Source organism: Grammomys surdaster, unplaced genomic scaffold, assembly GCF_004785775.1.
Source record: "Grammomys surdaster isolate TR1022 unplaced genomic scaffold, NIH_TR_1.0 373, whole genome shotgun sequence".
Classification (NCBI taxonomy): domain Eukaryota; kingdom Metazoa; phylum Chordata; class Mammalia; order Rodentia; family Muridae; genus Grammomys; species Grammomys surdaster.
The window spans coordinates 291,068-316,445 of NW_021604792.1; the positions used below are offsets into that span (position 1 = coordinate 291,068).

The 25,378-nt window shown below is 39.6% G+C and overlaps 1 protein-coding gene across 1 annotated transcript in view; it reads right to left on the reverse strand.

Annotated features, from left to right (window-relative positions):
• Window positions 1-6: 6 nt before the first annotated feature.
• Pde3a (phosphodiesterase 3A) overlaps window positions 7-25,378 on the reverse strand; it is a 257,004-nt gene continuing 231,632 nt past the window's right edge. The window contains exons 7-16 of the mRNA XM_028780995.1: window positions 23,215-23,300; window positions 20,578-20,732; window positions 18,925-19,062; window positions 15,772-15,883; window positions 12,652-12,765; window positions 12,303-12,502; window positions 11,185-11,388; window positions 9,810-9,965; window positions 7,786-8,044; window positions 7-810 (exon numbers count right to left, since the gene is read on the reverse strand). Of these exons, the coding sequence (XP_028636828.1) occupies window positions 569-810; window positions 7,786-8,044; window positions 9,810-9,965; window positions 11,185-11,388; window positions 12,303-12,502; window positions 12,652-12,765; window positions 15,772-15,883; window positions 18,925-19,062; window positions 20,578-20,732; window positions 23,215-23,300 (1,666 nt within the window). The 3' untranslated portion in view covers window positions 7-568. The remainder of the gene's footprint in view (window positions 811-7,785; window positions 8,045-9,809; window positions 9,966-11,184; window positions 11,389-12,302; window positions 12,503-12,651; window positions 12,766-15,771; window positions 15,884-18,924; window positions 19,063-20,577; window positions 20,733-23,214; window positions 23,301-25,378) is intronic.

A 25,378-nucleotide genomic window follows, 5' to 3' on the forward strand; every position in this document is an offset into this window, starting at 1 on the left:
ACACACACACACACACACACACACACACACACACACACACACACACAGAGTTGGCAGTATGGATTAGAATTCCAACAATGCTCTGGAATGTTCATCCTTCAGCAGGAAGAACAAAAGGTGCCGAGTCTGGAGCCTACATCTGTTTCCTCTCTAAGCTGCACATTTCCTTTATGATTTCTTATGTCACAGTGACCTCTATATATCTTAATATGACTGTTACTACCTTGTGGAGCCAGGCACCCTGGCTCTCAGTGTGCATGTGTGTATGCGTGAATACGAGTCTTACATGAGCCTATGTGGGAATTTATACACACACATATAATTTCTTTCTTATAAAACGATCTTTAGACGCTGGTGTCACAAAGTGAAAAAGCTTCTTTGAGCTAGAGTCTTCAGCGCTGTCCTTCACTGTAAAAATAAACACACAAAACGTGAAGAGTTCCCCAAACACTTTAGGCATTTGTCCATCTTCTGGTATTCTACAGTGTTGTGTCTAAGTGTTGTGCTGGCTTGGAACGTGTCTGAGACAAGTCATTCTGTCTGCAAACACAGCTCGCTCTACCCATGGTCACACGTCTGGCTGGGAAGCCAGCGTCTCCTCAGCTCTTGGCTTTCCCTTCTCTTCCTCTTCCTCCTTGATAGCCTGGATCTGCTCTGAGGAATGCTGCAGAGGGGCCTGGTCCAGGGACTGGTTCTCTGTGCCTGATAAACACTGTTCCTCTTCAATCACTTTCTTCCACATCGTGTGGTTCTGCAGAAGGTGCTGAGTTATTTGGCAGTAGATTCTCCTTCTTTTGAAACTTTTCTTTCCTGAAAAATATAAATTGTCAGACCTATTTGTGAGCTACCTATATGAAGGTTATTGTTTTTCATATTATAAACAGAAATTAAATATCAAAGAGACATCTGTCTGTCTTTCTGTTTACCTGTCTCAGTTGATTTACACGTGCTAACAGTGCAGTTTTCAAGAATGGGAAAGAGAAGGAACATGACAAAAAACTACTACTGAGGGATAAATGTGAATAATATTTCATATTTAATAATATTCATACTATGTTCTATTTGTATTTCTTTGTTAAGAATATGTGGGGTGTGTATAGTATAAGTACACTTGTATATGTGGATTTGCCTGTACGGAAATCAGAGGTTTGCATCACAAGCCTTTCAGAATTCAGAGAGCTAACCCTTATACCATGAACCCCCACAACACAAGCCTTTCTCGGCCACTTTCCACCTTCATCCCCATTGAACTTGGAGCTTGCCAACGGTCATGGGATGTGCCAAGTATGTTAGATCTCTTGATACCCATACATAGCACCTTTGTGGAAGAGCTGGTGAATATTTAGCCAGTTTTATGATAAGAGGAACCAGAAATTTCTTAAACCACGGGATAAGATATATTGTTAAAATTGCTGAAAAGAAGAATTACATTCAATTATTTTGAATTATTCTTGAATCACATAGAAATGAAAATATTAAATTAAATGCTGGGAGAAGGTAACACAGGCACAGAGTTACAAGACAGAATTTAAATTCTTTTTTTACTGTTGTTGTCATTTTTTCATGATCTAAATTCGTCAATCAATATTGGCCAATTGGCAAGCACTTTTATGGTTTCTATGCACTTTAATCAAAGATCAGTTGGCCTCAGAATTTTGTTTCAAGGTGCTCACACTCCATGTGTAAGTACATGTGGGAGACAGAAATTGAGTAAGTGTGCTGTTTTAGGAAAGAGGTAGCACTTGTGACAGAGTTGGCATTACAGTTAGTGTCAATTTTCAACCTGACAGAAATTTGAATCACATGAGGGATTGGCCTTTGGGCATATCTGCAAGGGTGAATGGAGTGGGAAACCTGACCCATTATGGGTGGCACCATTCCCTAGGTAGAAGGAGTCTTAGAATGCTTATGAGAAGAGACAGTGAGGAGAACACTAGCATGCAAGCACTGATTCGATTCATTGCTTTCTAATTCTTGTCTGTGGATGCAATGTGACCAGCTCTCTATAGATCTTGGCATTGTGAGTTGCTCACAATGATGAGCTGTAACCTGAAATTGTAAGATAAAATAATGTTTCTCCCTGAGTCATTTTGCTCAGTGTATTTTATAACAGCAATGGGAAAGTAACCAAGATACTGCTGCTCTTATCTTGACTGAATTTTAAACAGGGGACCCAATGCCGACTCCCAGATCCTGATCTCCCTCCTCTCAGAGCTTTCACTTTAGAAAACTTCTGATTGGAAATCAGTTCTCTGATCCTTTCCTATATAGATAAATCTTCTAGCCTGGGGATCATCCCTTTGCAAGGGAATCCTAGAGAAAAATGGTACCAATATAGTGATGTGTCCATGTGTCCAATGTGTATATCAGATCTCTAGTTCTGTACTCCTAAAATGCTGCTAGAAATCTAATGTTAATTGGCCTTACCAAGGCAGAATTTAAACAAAAATTAAGGTGTGTGTGTGTGTGTGTGTGTGTGTGTGTGTGTAGACAAGTATGAGAGTAAGAGATAGGAAGAGAAGGAAAGAAAAGACCATGAAAGGATATAAGGAAGAAAGGAACTGCTGCCCATTCTCCATTAGCAGGAAGGGAGAGGGACAGACAAAGGAGGGAGGGGTGCTACCTTAGCTGGTCAGGAGCTTCCAGGAGATATTCTGTTCTCAGCCACCCATTTCTTAGTCTGTGTGCTGAGATTATAAATGCTAAGCCTCACCACCACCACCACACCTAGCCTTTCCCCATATGGGTTCTGGGATCAGTCTTATGCAGGAAGCTTTTATGTGCTAGGCTATCCCAGCCCTAATTTGATCCTTTTAATTGGTTTATTTAATAAAGGTGACCTATCCTGGCTTGCTACTAGAGCACAGGCAGTAACTCTGACAATAAGATACTTCCTCAAAACAACAACAACAACAACGATCACTTAAATTGTCATGGATAATATAGCTAACTTGACAAGACCTAGAATCAGCAAAAGAGGCAAAGCTCTAGGCATGTCAGTGAGGGAGTTTCCAGATTAGGTTGAGGTGGGAAAAATTATCCCTTAAATGTGGGTGGTACCATCCTGTGGGCAGGATCCCAGACTGAATAAAAAAAGAGAAAGCTAGCAGGTTACCAGTGTTCAAAGGGCTCTATGGTCTGATGCCATCTGATTCACCTCTTCATGTTCTTCTGCTGTGCCTTCCTGCCATGTGGACTAGAATCTCTTTCAACTGTAATCTGAGATAAACCCTGTATCCTTGAGTTGATTTTGTTAAGCACTTTGGGGAGGGGGGAGCAGGAAGAAAAGTAACACAATATCCTACTTCAGTAAAGAAAGTACATGAGCACATATTACTTTTAAAAATAAATTAAAATTATTTTCCTTGCAAAGTCATCTACTCCAGTTCTATTTCCAGTTCTATTGTGGTGGTAAAGCATGACTTTAAATGTCATGAATGTAAATGATTTATTTTGATTTATATGTATGCACATAAGCCCACTTGAGTGTATGTGCACTATCTGTGGGCCAAGCCTGCAGAAGCAAAAAGAGGGCCCTGGATTTCCTGAAACTGAGTTACAAACAGTCTTTGACTTGTGGGTGCTAGGAACTGATCTTTGCAAAAACCTTGAATGCCACTTTTCTAGCCCCTGAATATACTTTTTACCTAGAATTTGGTCTGAATCTCTGTAATGGGAAACCCTCTACTGTTCACAGTGTGAGCACACTCTCAGGGAAGAAGATAACAAAGGCTCCATTTCCCTCCTTTTTTTCCTTTTGGGGCAGGCCCCAGGAGAGCAGCTGTTCTTTAGATAGCTGTTAAACATTAGCAATAAGCCTCTCTGGAATTATGCTGCACCAAGTGACGTAGAAGAAAGTTTGTACCAAATATATTTGCGTAGATTAGAATCTGCAGGTGGTCTGAAGCTTGCCAGTGTTGGGAGTCAAATTATTCAGCCCTGGAACTTTTTGAAAAGAGAACAAAGCGCCTTTTCCTTGCTCAGATTCAAAGCACAGCTTAGTACTTCATTAGAAACCTCTTAGCTCGCCCCAGGAACCTTTCAGATTTAATTATGAGGTGGGATAAAAGCCCCCGCCCTTTGGACATCACACTGCAGCATTTTATTCTGTTTCCAGGGAGATCTCCAAGTTTTACAAGCTGCACAACTCACTCACCAGTACCTATTTAATATTTTTCCCCTGAAATCTAAGAACAAGCTAAATCAAAGTAAACATCTCAGCCAATATGAATTCTGTAATGAAAATTACAAAGAGATCAAAAGCAATGGAGTTAAAAATGAAGAAACCTGGGTGCCTTCTCTGCCATGTTGCTATTGGTTGGCTGTCAATCTTATTTTCTCATTTATTAAAATGAGGGGGGGTCTCACTAAATGTTATGACTCTATTCTGTGGCTAGTGTTTAAACCTGCTAATATCACTCCACCTTTATCATTTTGAGGGCCACAAAGTTGCTTCAAAGTCATAATTTTAGAGAGCTTGAAAGATGGACCAGTGGGTAAAGTGCTTGCTGCATCAGTACAAGGACCCTGACTTGATCTCCAGCATCCATGTGAGAAGCTGAGCATGTTCGCATACATCTTGTGGAATGCCACTGTAATCACAGATATGGGGAGTCAGGCGGATCCCTGGATCTCACTGCCTACCGAGCTTAGCCAAATAAATGAACTTCAAGTCCACAAAGAAAACCCTACCTCAAAAAATTATAAGGTGACATTAACCCCTGGCCTGGCCTCCACATACACCTGTACCTTCATACACACACACACACACACACACACACACACACACACACACACACATTCCCATACATATGCATACATGCATGCACACACAAACATGTTCACAAGCAGATCATACTTTTAAAGCTACAGTATCTGATTGTTGGAGCAGAGATGTTTTAAATTTCAGTGTAAGGAGGCTAGTTAATTACTGAAAGCTATGTGTAACTGAATTCATAGAACTCTCATGGATGCTCTACTAGACTTGACTAAAACAGAAAGAACAAAGGAACAACACATCAGTGCAGAGGCTAACATGCGAGCCCAGTGTTTGGAAAAAGTATTCCCTATTAAAGCTTAGATGAGTAAGCTAAGCCTGCTAAATAAGTCCTGGGACAAATCCTTCAGGTCCCCATGTCCGGGTATGTACACTACTAACTGTTTTTGAGTTTAAATGGCAATCCATCAAGACTCTTGGAAACAACACATTTCCAGGGGCTCGGTTGACAAACCTCTTTCAGGATATTCACTGGGAGAGCTGTCTCACCATAAGCATAGCAGCAGGCTGACAGCTTGAAATGGAAATAAAGCAGAAGAGAAGACTAAAAGATGAATAAATAACTCTTGAATCTTAAATCTCAGGTTCTAGCTCTGAATCCAAAAATCAATAATTTCCATTTATAAATATCAGAGAAATACATTGGCAATAAGAGTACTAGAGAAAAACCAAATTTTCATTTTCCCTGATTCAATCCAAAAGCTAGCACCTGCTACGTAAAGAACAGCTAGCAGGTGTGAGCACCTGCATTTGGATCCTATCATCCACTTCAAGCTGATTTCCTACCAGAGCATCTATATTCTCAGTGCTCCTATAGATAGCAGGAGGTGGAGAGAGGAGAGTCTGTGGAAGTTCATCAGCCAGCTAGCTTGCCTTAGGTATCAATAAAGAAAGAGTCTGAGTGTTACACAAAGTGGAAGGGGAGGAACACCACCAAACACTGTCATCTGACTTTCACATACATGTCTATAGAGACACACACACACACGCACACACACACGATCAAGAAATGCTAACAAGTAGGACAAAAGACACAAGAATCTAGCCTAAATCCAGTGTTCTAAGGTTCTGTCAAGTACATATAGAGTTGACAACCAGCTCTTTATTTCTGCTGGGCTGTACTGAATATCAGGGTATATCTACCAATATCTATATCATCTATACCCACACCCTCACACATGCATATATAATCAGAATGGACCACGACAGGTTAGAGAACCTCCCTACTCTATGTTAGACTTGAACCAAATCTTACATTTTCCTGACTGATCAAAATAGAGAAGAAAATCACCAGGGTATCTTTCCATGATGATGCCAACCAAAGACTTTGAAAATATTAAGCTTTTGCTTTGCCCATTTGTTCAAGTAGATAAGATACATGCTGTGTTCACAGGAACACAGGAACATAATGTTTAATGCTGTTTCAGGGGTTGTAGGTTTTACCAATCATATTATTAGTCACCGTGTTTTGTTATAAAAGATACACGGTAGTGTATCTAAAGGCATGGCAGAGTCTTAATTTTATAGTCACTTGAATTCTGGTTGCATAATAGACTTAAAGCCAGTTATCAGATGCAATGGTGCATTGGTGAGTTGTCATTATTAGCTCACTATAACTCAGGATCACCTGAGAAGAAAGTTTGGCTGAGAAACTCTAGCTCAGGTTAGCCTGTGGGCATGCCTGTGAAGGAGAGTCTTGACTGTTAACTGAAGTGGAAAGAAACATCCTAGTAGTGAGTGGCTTCATCTCGTGGGCTAGCCCCTTAACTGTTGGAGATCGAGGGAACACAGTGAGCAAGCCAGGATTCTTATGCTTATCTCTGCTCTTACTGTGGATGTGATGTGATCACCTCCTTCAAGCGCCTGCCACTGTGACTCAGCAATGGAATGTAAGGTGGAACTATGAGTTAAATAAATTTTCTTCCCCTAAGTGGCTTCTTGTCAGTGTTTCTGCTATAGCTACAGGAATGAAACTGTGACAGACAGACTCCCATTGTCACACCACCGACACTACCCTAAAGAAGTCGTAGTCAGTAATCATTCAGATCAGTTCGACCGTCAAAGCAATACCTCTATCTCTACCCCAACCCCCAAAACATTTCCTCAAGCAACAAGACTAAATGTGAGGTGAGTCCACTAAACTATTTTGTTCAAAACACCTCTGCTTCTCATCTTAGTGGAAAAGTCCAAGTTCCAACTGCGACTCACAGAGCCCTGTCTCCCTCCTGACTACCTGGCTCTCTGTGGCTTCTCCCATGCTTCCTCTTCTTGTTCTCTGCTTTAGCCACCCTGACTCCCCCACTCAATATCCACTGCAGAACCTCAAAGCTGATACCTTCTCATTGTCTCAAAATTGATTTCCACATAGATTCCCATGGAACATTCCCTTATTCATTATGGGTGTTTTCAACATACTATTTCTTCTTTCTCTCTTGGTAAGTTATTTAAAAATTCTCTGAATTATTTTATATCTCCCCCTCAAAGTAAGACAAACCAACAAAGAACAAATCCCCAAACAGAACAAATCTATCAGTACCTAGAATATTATGGACATTCTGCTTTGTCTTGCTGTGCATCTGCTGCTCTACTAAATTTCCCCTACATATCTACCAGGAAGAAAACCCAGGCACTGGGGATTTGTGCAGCAAGGAGTTGTTAGGTAAAATCTAAACTCTTCTTACCTCTTACCATCCCCAATTCGGCCACAAAAAAAAGCCAGTGATTGGTCCATATTGTAACCCAGATTCTACATCATTAAAAAATCCTGAAGCTAGTTGTCAACTCTATATCATGGTGAAAGCATCTGTTAACATGATGTCTGGATGTCATAAATCCCATCTCCTGCTGTCTCCATTGTGATACCAGAGAAGGCAGCTTTGTAGTACCCAAGCTGACAAAGGACAGCTGGACATAAAGTATGTGATTTACGAGAAGTGTGACATCCCTCTAACTCCAAGGCAAGAAACCAGCCCTGGAAAATCTCATCAGAACTGTGTTTCATGGCTTACTGGGAACTGCACTGCTTTCACAGGTTTCTTCCTCGTGTGGTGTATCAGCTTCTTCCTCCTCTTCTTCGGGGTCATCGGTGTCTCCGGAATCATCACTGTCATCCACCCATTTTCCTGGCATAAGACCCGCAGAGTCATAGGAGTGGCAAAGAGGACCCACGATGTGCGAGATAAAGGATTCTTGAAGATTGGCCAGCTGTGGGGCAGAGCGGTCCATAAAGGGGCTTATGGGCAAACCAAGACTGGCTTCTTCATCGCCCTAGAAACAGGGATTCACAAAGGTAAGTGACAGAGGAGTATAACATTAGGCAAGTCAGCATTCACCTATCATCTAACATGAGGGTACCCCGTAACCCAGATAGTCACATAAAAGTCCCTTGACATCGATGATCAGAGGCACTGCCCTGATGGCTAAGATGCCTAGAGGAAGACTTTGTTCCTTAGTTTTCTTAACTGTGCATGAGTTTTTGGTTCATGTTCAAGGGGGCACATAGTGAGATTACCCATGTGCACCACAGCTCCATCAGTGCTACGGTTTGAACTGAAGGCTTCCTGTACACTAGACAAGTGTGCTACCTGCTGAGCCACATCCCTGTGATGTTTGACTTTTGCCTCAACTGCTACAAAGCATAAGCCATTTTCTTCATCAATTCAAGTTGCTATATTATCCCAGTTGTTTGATATGTATCTTCTGATAATTAAATGGTTTTGATATTTTTTAGAAGTTTGTGTTTTTAACTGCCAAATATTTATGAGAATAAAAGTAACTGAAGATAAACAAAAAGTTACTTATAAAACTTAAGGAGATTTATAAAATTTTAAGCCAAGGTAGGTGAATTTTCCTTTTTCTTTTATATTTTTCTGCATTTTAACATTTTAGCATTGATTGATAATATCATTACTAAAAAAGGCAATACACTATTTTTAAAAGCACAAATATTTCACTTTGTATATGAATGTTGGCTACATAAACCTTAAAAGTCTAATCCCCCTATGTAAATATAGAATGCCTCATTCTGATGGGGCAGACACCTTGAACATTAACAAGTTTTATTTTCTGCCATTGGCCGGAACTCTGTCCACAATAACTAGAACAAACCTGTTAGGTGACCCCCTGGCCCCTTTCTTCTAAGATCTGACCTCACATTGCAGCCCCACCAGGTCTGGTCTCAGCCTCACTTACTGGGATTCTAAGTTTGTACCACCACGTCAGCTAACCCCTATGGTCTTTAGGTCACTCTGAATGAATTTAACATTTCTAATGGATCAGCTCTGTGTTAAGTACTTGATAGGATTACCCTGTCCAACCTCCACAGCAATGTTCTGACAAACCTATTTAAAGTTAAACTAAAGTTGTTCGTGTGGTTTTTAACATCTGACCACAGTCTGACATCATCTATTTTCCCCCTCAGGGTAAACATCTTCACTTTTGATATCCCCTATGTCACTGATATCTGTTATTCATTCCCTTTTACTTCCATGTTCTTCTTAGGAATGTTGTTCAGAACTGTGAATATAATTAGGACAATGTAGGTTTCCATGGGGTTCGTCATTCACGCTTACCAGGCTTTGCAGGGGTTCTGTTACTGCTTATGTTCTTGTGTCGAATGTACACACGTTTGAGTGCTCACACACACCTGCACCTTTCTCACGCACTGCTGTTATTCTGCTCTGCTAACAAAGCAGTCAACTGGTACGTTTCCCTATACAAATCTGCAGCTGCTTTTACTGCAACCAATGAACCCGTAGAAGCTCGGCATTTAAAGGGCATTAATAACATCTCACGAGATCACTCTGTGATACTAGCATCACTCTGCAAGACAGTTCGACCTCGGTGACAACAGCTGAGTTCCTTCTCATACATGTCATTTAAAAATTCCTGCTGAAACTGTCCTGTGTCTATCTGGTGCAAGTGTGGATGTAAGGTGGGTTGATCATGCTGACATGGCTTGAGGGAAGCTCTGGTGAACTTGTACACAGCAAGGACACACGGCTTGTGATGGATAATGGGCTCTGCAAGTTACCTGTTCATAAAACTCACTGGCGATGCCCTCTGTCCACCGCAGGTGGAGTTCTTTACATTTAGCAGGCCCGTTGATGTCAGCCAACTTTATACACATTTGACACACCAGAAGACGATCGTTTTCATTGGTCCAATCTATTCCAACGTCGTCGTTCACCTGTTTGAGGCACAAAAATATCATTTTCTGTCTCCATGTCTCGCTTAAACATGAGAGAGGACAATGGAATTTCATTATCTTCTTACTGTGTGGGGATCAGAAGGTCAAACGTCAGAATTTCAGATATTGGATCTAATACCATCAGCTTGCATTAAAAAGAAAAGTGATGCAACTCATTCAAAATTGCAGTCAATGATAAAGTCATTATTACTTACTGAGCTTATTAGAAATCTTATTTAAAGTTAACACATAGTATCAGTTTCTATTTAATAATAAAACTACAATAAGAAGTTTTCTTTTTTTATGTGTATGTAAAAACATACTTGCAGGAGTGTGTGTGTGTGTGAGTGTGTATGTGTGTATACATGTATGCACATATATATGTGCCAGTATATACATATATATCTTTGTGTGCCTGTATTTATGCATGTGTGTATGTATGCATGTGTATGAATGTACATGTGTGTGTGTATGTGTGCATGTATGTTGCATGTGTGTATGTGTATATGTGTGCATGTGTACATGTATGCATGTGAATGAGTGTGCATCTGTGTGTCTGTATGCTTATGTATATCTGTGCCTGTGTGTATGTGTGCATGTAAGTAGGCCAGGGGCTTCCTCAGAAGCCACCACCTCGCTTTTTGAGACAAGCTATCACTGATTAGGCTAGGATGCTGTCCAGTGAGACTCGGACGAGCCTCCTGTGTCTACCTCCCAAGAGCTGAGGCACTCATATTATATACATGCGTGCTACTGTGCTCAGTTTTTTATCTTTATTTTTTAAATGTAGGTTCACAGGGTCAGACAGGTCTTCATGCTGACAAAGCAAATACTCTTACTGCCTGAGGCTTCTCTTCAGGAATAAGTAAGAAACTTTCTTGAACAAATATGTTGGCTTTTATGTTTGAGACATGAAATTTTGCCTCATGATTTCTTTCATCTCTACTACTGTTGGATAACTCACCTCATACACTGTGGAAAGAATACATTAAACAAAGAGCAGTGAGCTGATAGTTTATAGAACAAAGTCTAACACAGACAGCCAAGACCTCAACATTTTGGGCATCTAGCCTCAGAGCAATGCCCATCTGCGTGGATAAATGTTTCAACCATTTCTTTCTCATAGTAAGCTCCTGGAAATGGAGTTTTGATCAATATTTTGACTCTAAGACATCTTGTAATGAAGCCACAAAATGAATACTGGTAGAGATCTGGTTACCTTGGCATTAAACTTGGCTACAAAGTCAAAGTGTTTCTTCAAGTCAGTAGCCAAAATTGCTTCAATGACTAGGAACCGGAAGTGCTTAAATTCAACATGGTCCAGGTTAACTAAGAAGTTATACTCTGGCCGGGACATGAAGAGATTCCAGGCTGCAGCTGCATGATGATTCTCCAGAACAGAACGGTCATTGTATAGCACTGCCTAAGGTGGAAAAGAGGCAGAAAAAGAGGGTCCAACATTTTAAGTTAAAATGCAATAAAAAAAGTATAGAATCACAAAAGACTAGGCTTTAAATTACACATTTTTATGTGGGCTATAAAATAATCACTGTATTATCTTGACTATTGATGCTTTTGTATTTTCTGGCATATAAATTTCTCCCCTTAAAACTTTTTTTGCAAATTATTATAAATATTTTATTATATATAAATTATATATTATATATTTATATTGTATGTATATTTTATATATTACATATATAAGTTTTATATATCATATCACATATATTATAAGTTTTTATTTTATATATTATATATCATATATAATTATATATTTATTATATATTCATGTATATGAATTATATATAATTATTTTCTTTAATAATATTTTGTTTAGAAAAACTTTGTTTAGGTCAAAAAATTCACCCTAAGATAAATGGATGATAAATTCCTACCAATGAAAATGCATGCACTAAGAATAAATGTGGCCATGAAAATATTTTGAAAGAATAAGTTCTACATACAAAATATCTCCTATACTCTTAACAGATGAAGGAAATCATGGCTCTCTAGTCTTTTCAGAAGGGGATGTGAGTAAGGTATCTTTGCTTTGAGGAGGATATTCACTGCTAGTCATTTGCCTTGATTCTCCTCAAAAAAGGCAACTGAGAAAAGACCTTTTACATCATGAGGTGAAATATCTACCATGAATGTCTTGGCACACACCATGACATCTTTAGAAATTAACCAGGCCTCTGAAAATTCTATCTGAGGACTAAGTACAGTTTAGTGTCTACAGATCTAGTGCCTTTTACTAGTCATATTTGTAAAATTAATTTTATTCCAAAAAAGGCAGAACCTAAATTATTATCTCCTCATGAAAATCTAAGCCTTTACCTGAGGAGCACTAGTGGCAACCAGGAAAGCATTTGTCCTCCCTGGGTGGTCGTAGTCATGCATGGCTGCAGCAACATACAGAGCCATCAACTCTAGGGCTGGAATATTCCCAGACAGACATCCGTATTTGTCATCTGGCACATGATATGTTTTTGAAAACACATATCCCATGTGTCCGTGTGTAAATCCACTGTCAGAATCTGAGGAGAGGAAGTGAAAGTGAAGGGCATTCTTTAAAACCGTGAAGCTGAGATTATCTGATTTGAAAATACAACATACAAACTGCAAGTACAACACACATTTGGAGTTCCTGGCTTTTTTAAGAAGCACAGGCAGAGTTCATACACACCAGAGTCGCTGGCTGAGCCATGATCACCAATCACACTTGGGAGGCCAGGAATCGGCTGCGTTGTGAGGTACCATACAGCATGTAAAACATCGGTAGCGTGGATTCTGTTATGATCTGTAACAACGAAAGGAGAAAGCACACATCAGCTTGTGAACTCTGGGGTCCAAGGATGAAGACTGCCATCTACTGGATACATACTCCATCTTCACACTTCAACACTTCAGGGAAGGCCTGCCAGATTTTCTAGGACAGAGACTTAGAAATTCCAACAACTACATCACTTCTACAGTGACAAGAAACCACACCTCTGCATTTATTGTGCGTCCCGATATCCAAAATGGAAAGGCCAGTATCTGGTTCTTCCAGAGCCCTATACACACAGGAATGTGACTGCATAGTGTTTACGTTTCTGTCTCTTTGCTCCCTTCCAAGAAAAACTATGCAGAGAAGCAGAAAGAAAGAAACTCATATTAAGTTCCATGCTTCCCTGTGAACTCTGACTAATGACTCTACTACTAAGATGTGAATAGATTCTTTTGACACAGTTCATTTGATTTCATTTTCATGGTTTTCCCATAATCTTTTAATACTAATTGTGGATTTCTTTACAGAAACCCATGAGACATAAGACTTTGGGAGAGTAAGTGCTAAAATAATTTAAGCAGTGGATGTCTGCATTTGCAATTAAAGCTATGGCAAGCACAGCCTTTATTAGCTTACCCACATTAATCTAAGTGTGCAACTTCAACACATAGAAGATATTATTATTTCAAAGCAGAACCACACAAGCTAAAGCTCCTCTGAGAGATGTAAATTCCCTTATGGAAATGCAAAGGACTTCAAATGGTGCAAGCAGGTTTGTTGTTTGTTTTAACATTTACTTATTGTGTGGGTGTGTGTATGAACAGACACACAAGCATATCCTGGAGGTCAGAGGACAACTTATGGGAGTCAGTTCTCTCCTTTTACTATGTGGGTGTGGGGGATCAAATTTATGTCCTCAGCTCTGATGGCAAGTGTCCTTACCAACTGAGCCAACTTGCTTGCCCTGTAAGCATCGTTATCATCATAAATTATTTTCACTTGAAGTGAACAAATCAATAGTTTACAAAAAAATAAGTTACTCACTCATCTAAAAATGGGAACTCAAAACATAAAGTAACAAACTTTGAATTCTGGAAGCTGCTTTTTACACTTGAATACTGGCCTAGTCTTCCCCATGGCCTCATGTGACACTACATACAACACAGTGTTCTAGGTCATAGCAGAGTGGTATGGCCACACATTGCAGTGTTTCTATGCAGTGTGGCTTCCAGGTAAGTTCAATAGGATCCACCGATTGAAAACTAAAATACCTTTGGAAATAAAACAATAATTTGGCAGTCCTGTCTGGATACAACTGTGCTTTAGTTTTCTTGTGGCTTCCTTTCTAAAAACGTTTATTTATGTAACTCCTTAACCCTTGTGAGATCACTAACATTTATGTCACTTGCTGGCACCTGACCAGGCTGAGCCCTGGGAAAGTCACATTAAAGGAAGCCAGGCTTATTGCCAGATCCTTCTCCCCACCCCCCACCCCCGCCTCCACCATCAACCCCCTTTTCATCTCTCTCTTCCAACTTCCATGACCTCATCGAACAGACTTTCCCAAAGGACCTAGTATCAGTAAGCACCTCTTCCCCAAGCCGATCTATCTTGCCTATGCCTTGTCTGTAATTCTCAGCATGTCTGAGTGTCAGCCTGCATTCTTCCTTCTCCATTCCTGCCTCACTATGTGCTAATGCATTTTCATGTGCTTATTCCACAGGAGTATTTTAAAATCATCATGCTCTCTAAGCTAGCATGTTCATGATCTTCAGAGATACTTGCCAGAGATACTTTGCAGAGATAATTGTGCCCAAGGCTAAGCATTTTTAAATTTTAGCTTTAACTTTTTGTTGTTTTAGTTTGTTTCTGCTTTTAAGACAGGGTCTCTCTATACATAGTTCAGGCTTGTTTTAAACTCATTATGTGCCCAGGATGACTTTGAACTTCTGATCCTCCTGACTCAACATCCTGAGTGCTGAAATTACAGACATATGCATTGTTTATGTTGCCCTAGGCATTGAACCCCTGACTTCCTACTTTCTAGGCAAATTCTCTACCAACTATGTGACATGCTCAGCCATTCATTTCAAGTTTTGGTAACTACGTAAGACATGAGCTTTTGAAGTTCAATATGCCGAAAAGCAGACTTAAAAGAGAAAGCATGTTTTAAATGACATGTGTCCGGTAATATTGCATAGGTTATCACAAAAAACACAATGAGCACATTCCTAGGACGTATTCAAATTAATAGACTGATAGGATTGCCTTTTCATCTATGTATGTATTCCTTTGACGCACCATATGGATTCTATACTTCCTGTATTTGGGTCTCTGCGCATTTCCTTCATGGACTCTAAAGTATTGTATAATCATTGTGCTTACATGTGGAGATTGACTGGATTGGATGTGTTAAACCTCTCCTTTGAACCATGTCTTCATTATTATAATTTTGTCAGTAATCTGAACTAGAACCCTTGACTGTGCCGCCATCTTGGGGTTTCCTATGTATCTGATCTTTCCCCATTACCCTTTGGTACGTTACTTCCTCTTTATAGCATTAACTAAACCACCATCCTCCAGCCCCTCAAAACACTAGCCCAGCTTAGCTCATCTTTAGAAAACATCAATCGTTCTTGTTTTAGTTGTTAAACTAGTCAAATACCATGAGAAAAGTTTAAATTCACTCAACAAAAGCAGGTGGTTATTTAATGAGAACAAATTTAACAATTAATCTTACCTCAAAAAAACTATGAGATGCGAAGCACATAATCTCACCTTTTAAAAGTCATCATCTCATGTAATCCTGACCCTCATGTGAAGGAGACCTGATGACCTTATTCTGTGAAATGAGGCTAGAGGAAGTGTATGAAACTCCGTGTCTCAGGTGCTATGTGGTGAAGGAGACAGGCTTCTAGTCATAGCCATCAGTACAATGAGTCACACAGAGTGCACACAGCATTGGTCATTGATGCCTTGACCGCCCATTGCTCTCTGTAGGTCTGACAAGCAGGCACTGGATTATCTTATACTCACAAGGAATGTCCCTGTATCCAATTTCCAAAGCATGAAAGTAATTCATAAACTCCCTAACCGGGATTTTAAAGGCTTCAAATAGTCCCATGTCTTCAAACAGTCTGTATGATACCTGGAAGAGAGAAAGACCAGACCTTGTAAGACATCACTCACTGTGCTAGAGAGGGAAAAGCTGATAGTGTGAGTCCATCAACCACACAGATATATTGCCAGCAGCTATACTTCTACTGGGAACAATAAACACACTGAAGACTTCTGTGGACTAAGCCCACACACTACCTTACCATAAGGACTACATCATCTATAGTCAAGATAAATATTGTGCATAAATTCCATAGACATCCAAGAAACCGAGAACCCCAGCAACACTAAAAATAATGTACTGAGGTATTGAATGACTACTGAATGTCAGAAGATAATATATACATGATGCATGCTAAGCTAGGTCTGGCATCTGCCACCTACAATCCCAGCACTTGGAGAGGATATAGTTGATAGCTTGCTATGGCTTTGAGCCCAGGCTAGGTACAGAGTTCTTACTGTAATTTTTGCTATTGTTTTACCTAATATTTGAGATACTGTGTATAAACACTAGGGGAGTTAGCAAAGCCTGTTGCTTCAACAATAATTAGAGTAAGTATGGCAGCCCTAGTCAGTTGGAACATAATAATTATTACAGATACTTCTCAGGGTACCCTTTGAGACTGAGACTATGGATTTCTAATACCTGTTAGCAGAGGATGCTGAGCACAGAGAGGCTGAACAACTTATAGATCACCCAGTTGACATGGAGCAGAGCCAGAAGCCAAACTGTACATGTTGGTTTTAGAGTTTGTTGTCTTAACTTCTTCATATCCCTCAAAGATGACTGGGAAATCAAAAACGGTTAGAACTTCAAATCACTACATAAGATTAAAAATTAAAAACAAGGTCTCACAATATAGCTCTGGCTGGTCTAGGACTCACTATATAGATCAAGGTGGCCTCAAACTCACAGACACAAAAAAAATCCCTTACCTTTGCCTCCCAAGTCCTGGGATTAAAGGTATGCACCACTATGCTCAGCCTTCACATGAGTCTCTTAAGTTCTTTGAATGATGAACTAAAGAGTTAAGTAGTAGGCTATCCTAGAGTCTGATTTTAGGCTGGAGCTATATAAAGAGTTCCAGGTAGGCTATCCTGTGCTACAGCATGACACTGTTTCAAGAAGAAAAAATAAAATGTCTGTGGGGAACCTGTGACATGGATCAAGGGCAATATTGCATGAGAATTTTCTCATTCTCCCTGCATACACTTGAGACAATCTCTAGTAAAAGTAACCATCCTGCCTTGACCAAAGCCATTCTTTGTGACATGATATATTACTTGTCTGTTTCCAGAACAGCCTTGCTCTCAGAGTCAATCCAATTTTGCAATTGGATTCAAACACGCCTAGAAGGGAAAAATTCTCACACTAAGGTAAATGGGATACCATGGCTACCTTGAGTTTTCGAAGGTCAGTGAGCCTTAAAGACACTGTTTAGCACAAAGAACTCAGGAAGAGGAAATGGAACTATCAACTCCTAACAAACATGGCTGCCTGCCACTGTATCCTGGTCGTGGCCAGGATAAAGTCTAGCAAAGGATCAAGGGCGTATTATACAGATGGTAACTAGCATCTGCTAATTCTGATAATGACCCTCAACAAAGTGGGCTGTGGCCTGATCCCACTGAGGCATTTTTGTTGTTGCTGCTGTTTTTGAGGTAGAGTTTCATGGAATCAAGGGTGACCTTGGACTCACCAATGTCAGCAGTCTTCCTGAGTGCTGTGATCCTTACTCATACCCATATTGTAAATATATTCTAATATATCATCTTATCACCTCTTGGATTTTGTATATATTTTTTATTTTAATTGATGAGCATTATGTATTTGCCTGCATGTGTGCATGTGCACCAAGTGTATACCTAGTGCCCACAGAGTTCAGAAGAGGACACCAGATTACTGGAACTGGAGTTACAGATGGTGGTAAGCCACCATGTTGGTACTAGGAACTCAGCTTGCATCTTCAGCAAAAGTAGCAACTAGTAAGTCTGGATTATATGTATTTTGATAGTTATTTTATTATACAACCAATTCATTACTGGCTTCGACTTTTGAACAAATATAGTTAAATGTTTTCCTAATTTTCAGATGTTTCCTTTCCATATCCAGCAACCAATCCTTCATTAGGGGAGTCAAGGGGTTTCCCTTACAGAAACAAGACTAACACATTTGTCCAGCACTCTAGTCACTCAGTCTGTATTTCCTGTAAAAGACAGTGATGGTTTGATTTCCAAACAAACACAACACTGATGCTTCCTGTGCTAGTAGTGGAGATACATAGTTCTGCATAGAATCTTATTTTTCATGACTGCTAAGCACTGTGACGCTCAGAAGTTAAAACAAGTCACTACATACAATTATAGCAATAGATCCACCGCAAACAGAAGTTTCCTTTCTGGAGCCAGGCAAGTTTCTCTTTGGCTCAATTCTATGAATGCCAGTCACCTGCATCTTGCTTATCTACCCCTGCCTCTGTTTCCATTGTCTTGAACCACCAACCAAAGAACACACATGGGCTGGACCTAGGACTACATATGTAGCAGATGTGCAGATTGGTCTTCATGTGGGTCGTGAACAACTGGAACAGTAGCTATCCCAAAAGCTGTTGCCTGTACATGGGATATGTTCTTCTATCTGGGCTGCTTTGTCTGGCCTCAGTGGGAGAGGATGAGCCTAGCCTCACAGAGACTAGAAGTGCCAGGGTGGGTGGATAACCAGGAAGTTCCCCCCTGCTCAGAGGAGGAGGGTAAGGGAAGAAGAGGAAGGATTGTGAGAGGGGATTACTGGGAGGGGGGGTCAGTAACCAGGATATACAGTGAATAAATAAAAAATAAAGTTATATTTTAAAAACAATTGCATATTTTCTTAAATGTAGATGATAATATTCATTTGATATTCCAGTTTCTTTGGATAGCACACAGTCATAGAACTTACCAGGTGTTCTAGCATAAAATTTCATGTCTATCTATACATCTGCCCACAGGTGCTGAGAACATACAGCGGTTTTTACAAACCAGCAAACTGTTTTCTCCCATGTTTCAATTCAGCCACTTGAATACATTTCTCACCTGGCTCAGAATACGGCCACATTTTTTCCCTATATTTTCTACTAAATCAAAAATTGGAAAATTCCAGGTGTTCAACTGATCCATAATTGAGTCCAGGTTATCCATGACCAGGGGTTCTGGAGCAAGAATTGGTTTGTCCTGTAATACAGATGAAGATATTTGAACCAAATATAATTTTTCTATTAAAAAAATCACTTTGCCAAATTTAAGAAACAACTGCATCTCTCTGAAGTAAGTCTATGCATCTTAAAATCAGTAAACAGACAAAAAAAATAGGAAGAAATGAGCCTAGAGTAAAGAGGCTAGCATCAAAGCCAGTTCAGACAGGCTTTTATGTGGTTTGGTGCCCACTTGTGTCTCTTTCACATACAACCCAGCCTAACACAGACCTTCCCACCCCCCACGATGTCACCTCTACTACTATAGCGTCAATTGCAAGATTCTCTAATGAAGACCCTCCGCTTTAACTGCATTTGTATTTCAGCTATTCAGATCTCCATTATTTCTAGAGAATGACAGAAGCCACATCTTTCAGGAATATTATTTCATCCGCATGACCTGCTGTATGCAAATGCCAGGACATTTAGTGTACAACATGTCCTGAGTCAGGGTACTCCTATCTCTCCACTACCACAAATATTTTAAAACGTAAAGAAAATGAAGAGAAGAAAACATTTGTTTTTTTTTTTTTATAATCTGAAACACTGCTTTAAAGCAAGAGTAGCAGAAACATAATGAAAGAAAAAATGATAACAGCAGCAGCAGCAGATTACAGTCAGGCCAGCTACTCTCTGTCCTCAGCAGCTGTGCTTAACCTCACTCAAACACACACCAGTGAGTGTCTTTGTGCCAGATATGTCACCATCAAAGGACCTTTGAGAATCAGTAAAACTGTGATCTCATATAACAAGAAAAACAAATACTGGTTCATATTGTAATCAAGAGGGCATCAAGGGTAAAACAGAAGATGCCCTAAGAAAATCAGTCAATCCACCCCTCTTTCCAATGTTATATTACCACTTAGTTTTATTAGTTTATTAATTTTTCTTTTTTTCTTACTCAGTTTTTTATTTCCTTGTTTGTACTCAAATGTAAAGGATGATTACATGAGGCTGGGGAGCTGGCTCAGCAGTAAAGAGCTTGTCAGGCAAGCATGGGAGCCTGAGTTTGGTCTACACAACGTACTTTAAAAAATAAGTGTGATTGACTGTGGGCATTTGTAATGTCAAAGTTAGGTACATAGAGAAAGGTGAGTTCCTAGGGCTTGGTAGCTAACTGCTCAGACTCCTTACTGAGCTCAAAACCAGTGAGAGATCTTGACTCAAAATAAAGTAGGTGGAACTTGAGAAAAAACATCAATGGTTGTCCTCTGACCTTCATTCCCATGTGTGCACACCTGCATGTGCCCCTGCAGACACAAAAATATACACACACACACATGCACGCATGCACACCTTATTCTTTTCATTATCAAATAAAGGAATCATGAAGAAACCAATATGTGCAGAGAGAAGAAGGCTGTAACAATCCAGCCATGTAGTTCCAAAGGGATGCAGCTATAAAGCTAAAGACAGCAGGATCTATCCCTAAGCCAGTCTCTGCAATGGAAGCAAGTTCTCATGGAAATGAACGAGTTTAGTGATGTGGGGCTACCAGGAAGATCATGGTCTGGGAAGTATAGGTGCCACAAGCCGATGCTTTCCTCGGAGGCTCTCTCTGGCACTCGGCTTCCTCTTCATTCTGCAGGATGTCGCTGCTGTCACTGTTGTTGTTGGTCTCATAGTCAGAGGTAACTTGAGAAGTGTCATCTGCAGTTGAGGGAGAAAGGCTTGCTATGAGAGACCAATGATGGGGAAGGGCCATGAGGAAGTAAATCTCCCTAAAACATTATCATATGATGACATTTAGAGAGACCGCCTTCATGGATCTCTACACCTAGAATATTGTGGAGACCAGGTGAGGCTGTTAGATCTCTTGGAACTGGAGCTACAGACAACTAGTAAACCACACAACATTGGTGCTGGGGACCCATACAGTACATATTCCTATAATCCGTGTAATCTCTGCCGCCCTGAAATAACATTTTGAAACTGAATGAGCAGATAGGAATTAAGATGTGTGATTTATGTGACATTCAGTGGCTCTCAATGATATCTTTTAGATAAGTCATAAGTCATTACATTTAAATTCCCTATTCTCTCTCTCTCTCTCTCTCTCTCTCTCTCTCTCTCTCTCTCTCTCTCGTAATGGGGATCAAACTGGAGCTTCAGACAATGGTATCAAGAACTCCATCACTAAACTACATTCCCTTGCTGGGTTTAAAATTCTATCCTTCCATTGCATTAAGCCAGGAAACCAGGAGACAGTTGACTACACACTAGTTATGGGCAGATCAGATGGGAATACCTATATTGACACACTTTGGAATGAGTGGTCGACAGAGTATGAAGTAGTGACTTATGCCCATGAATGGACATAAGTTATGAGTACAGCCCAGGTCTTTGGAGTCTGGGCCTCCTCCTTCTTTAGTCTCCTTCATTCTCTCTCCCTCCAGTCAGTAGTCAAACGTTAGCTAAAAATCCAACCAGAGAACACTAGTTGTCTGAAGACTATGCTTCTAAGCAGTCACCAGGAAGAATGAGATATTTGTAAATTGTCTCAGGGTTCTCTTTTCTTCCATGTTTAAAATGTAACTACTTGCAGTGTAAAATCAGGGACTATGAGCAGCACGACAACTGCATAGATTGGGTACAGTTCCTCATCTATGGAGAACAGGGAGACACTGCATTGGAGGGTCATGGTGCTATGAGAGACCTCAAAGGTACCTGAGCTGCTCCGCTCACTCTGTCAGCTCCGGGAGACTTGGAGGAACATCCTAAGTCTTCAAAAGGCTACACAAAGACCACACTAATAGTTTTTCCTTGACTTCTCCTTGCCCTTTATATATTCCTATACAATATTCTCATAAAAACAATTATGTCAACAAATTTTTCTTGAGGGTATCTACCAAGAAACACTGACCAAGACATAAAATTATTTCTGATGGTGGCATGACCTTAAACTCTATATTTCATATTTTGTTGTCTGTCTTGGATACTTTCAGAATAGCAAAAGCAAGTCCACAGAGATGTGCCAACAAAAGTAATTAAAACAACAACAGTCAGAAGCAGTAGCTACTTATAGCGACCCTGTACTCCAATGGGAAATAAATGCATCATATAGTTTATTTTCATGTTTTAAAAACTTATTTTCATCTTCATTTATTTTAGCTGTATGCATGTCTCTCTGTGTGCTCCATCTGTGTGGTACCCAAAGAAGTCACTGAGAGCATCAGATCTTTGAAGTTGGAGTTACATGTGCTTGTTGAGCCACTTGATGTGGATACTAGGAATCAATTGTGGGTCCTCTGGAAGGGCACCCTACTCTTACAACTTCTAAGTTCCATCTCTTTAGCTACCTCACCTGATTTATTTAGTCTTTAAGCAATCTTATGAGGTGAATATTTTTGTTATTCTTCCATTTTGCAAATGAAGGAACTAAGGTGCAAAAATACAACACATGAGGAGGGAACATAAGTAGGGGTGAACCAGGCCACAGTATCTCAAGAAAAAAAAAAATCCATGTTAGCATGAACAGTGGTACAATCAAGGCCATATCTTAGCATCTGGGTTGTGATCTCACTAGAGCATGCTAGGACAAGTACCCCTCTAATGGACAAGGCATTAAGAAAAATCACCATATAGTATAACATAAGACATACAGTCCTGTACATTATAAAAGGGGCTTCTGACATTTCAAATAATATACATTTGTTTGCAAAGTACAAAAATATTTGGGGGAGTCCCACATCAAAACGTTGCTATGAGTTAAATTTAGATAGTGGGTTGATAATTTTTTTATTTCCTCGTTTGTCTTTTTAAATTTACACACTTGGGGCTAGAGAGATGGCTCAGAGGTTCAGAGTATTTACTCTTCTTGTACAGGAAGTTCAGTTCCCAGCACCTACATCAGGTGGCTCACAGTCCCCCATAACTCCAGCTACAGGAATCTGTTGCCCAACTGTGACCTCCATGGGTACTATACTCATGTGAATAATACTCTCCCCCATACACATAAAATTACAAACTTAAAAAAGTTAAAATTTATGTATTTGACAAAAAACAAACAAACAAAACAACAACAACAACAAAGAAAAAAACCCAGGAATTCAAGTTGCCTTTTTGGTCAGGACGAAAATGTAAAAGAAAATGACTTGAATTTTGAGCAACAGAATCCAAACTAGTATATTACCTGTTCTGTTTGGTTTCTGCATGGCTGGGCCACTTCTCTCTGAGGGTCCATCAGCAGGATTCCCTTGCGAATAAGGTCTGCCACAGCTGAGAAATGTTGGGAAAGCCATAAGTACTTCTGTACATTTTAAAACTCTTAAGCATATAGTATGTTCATAAACATCAACATCTTTGTCTTGGTCTTTCATTGCTGCCACCAAAGCACTGAAATATATACCTCAAGGAGGAAGGACTTGTGCTGATTTCTGGTATTAGGGGTATTGATCCATGGTCAGTATTTCTACTGCTTTGAGACAGAGCTGAGATAACATAGTGCAGTGACATAGTGTGGCTTATATCATGTCTTACATCATGGTTCACAGAAAGCAAGAGAGAACTAAGGAGCCAGGGATAAGAAACATCCTTCAAGGTACAATACTAGGGACCTAATTCCTCCAATGAGGCTCTCATACCATGTTTCCAACAATTTGTTCAGTTATAAGGGTACCAATAGATGAATCTATTAAGTCCGAATACTCGAGATCTGGCTATTTTCCAGTATCTCCATGTTCTATACTGAATTCACAACAACTACTATAATAAAAATATCATAGTCTTATACTGCTGAATCTAATGGAGAAATCCACTTTAATACCATAGTCTTATACTGGTATGTCTAATGGAGAAATTCATTTTGTTTTACATATATGTGCTGATAGGTGGTCCTCTTTGGTGAGTGATTGATCAGTAAAAGGACTTTAATCTTCATCTTCCTTTCCTCATTTTCCTTCTCTTCCTCCATTTCAGTCTACATATTTAAACTGAAATGATGCTAAAATCGTTAAATTACTTTTTGAAAAATACTGGAACAACTGCCATTTATGAAGTGGATCTGAAGCTCCTCGTACATGTTTGGCTGTGAATATCTTCTCCAATAGGATAACTTTAGATTGTTGCTCTATTTATTTCTAGAAATTAGGATAGTCAGTTTCTAAACAGTCTTTAGTAAGAGGACAGCAAAAGATAAAACAGAATGACAGTATATTATTTTTTTTGCCCCAAATATATTCATTTACTTATTTTTCAGTTCTCCTTTAAATCCTTAAGAAAATAAACAAAGGAGAAGGACATTTTGGGAAAAAGTGAATGACTGATTATACACACTGTTGTTGAAAACAATAAATGATCCAACATGACCTGTGGACAACCAAGAAGATGGAAGGTTCTGGAGAAGTGAATGGTACCCCCTCACAGAGTGGAGTAAAGCACAAAGATCTTTTTTGTTCTATTTTCTCAACAACCTGACTATTTGATAAGTCAAAAGGTAATCCCACCACACCTACTAGGTTCCAAACTGGCCCTTCGTTTACACTTTGTTAAAAACTTTATGATTAGATTTTAATCTTCTATTTTGTGGCTGGGCTCTTCTCTTTCACATAATATAAAAGATCTTGGGAGAGAACTTTTTGGTCTCATGTTTACTTAACTCCAACATTAACCAGCATAATGGGGAAGAAGTTACTTTAACATCCAATGTTTACTATCTAAATGTCTCATTGTTTTCTTAAGTATACATATAGTAAAACTATATATGACAGTATACTGTCCTACTAAGTAAATTAGGTTTTCAACCTTGAAATATAAAAAGAAAAGCATTATATGGGAAGTATTTCTAGTGAGGAAATTTGCCTTAGGGAATCAAAAGAAAAAGAGAGAATTGCAGAAATCAAAAGAAAGTATGTATTAACTTATGCCTTCTAGTCGTGTGTGAAATCTGAGAGAGGGAAGAGTTTTCATTGCCTGATAATAACTAAAAGGATGATTCGAGTTACTAGTTCAGATAGAGCAGCTCCTGTTCAAAAACAAAGAAAAAACGAAAAGAAAAAAAGGCTCATGCTTGTTGCAAAGGCATTACAACAGCCAAGAGACTAGGGTTCAATGCCAAACCCTTCGAGTTCAGCAGGGGAAACCACAATAATTAGTCGTGTGTTTCTGGAGCATTCTGTGACTACATGGGTGGCTGCCTTGAAGGGAATAATAAAACCTGGTTTGGATTATAGATTTATAAAGCCCAAACAAATAAAACACACACTACTGGATTTCTAAACATTGCTGAACAAGGAGACAAAGAAATCCTTCCTCTCTCTCTCTCTCTCTCTCTCTCTCTCTCTCTCTCTCTCTCTCTC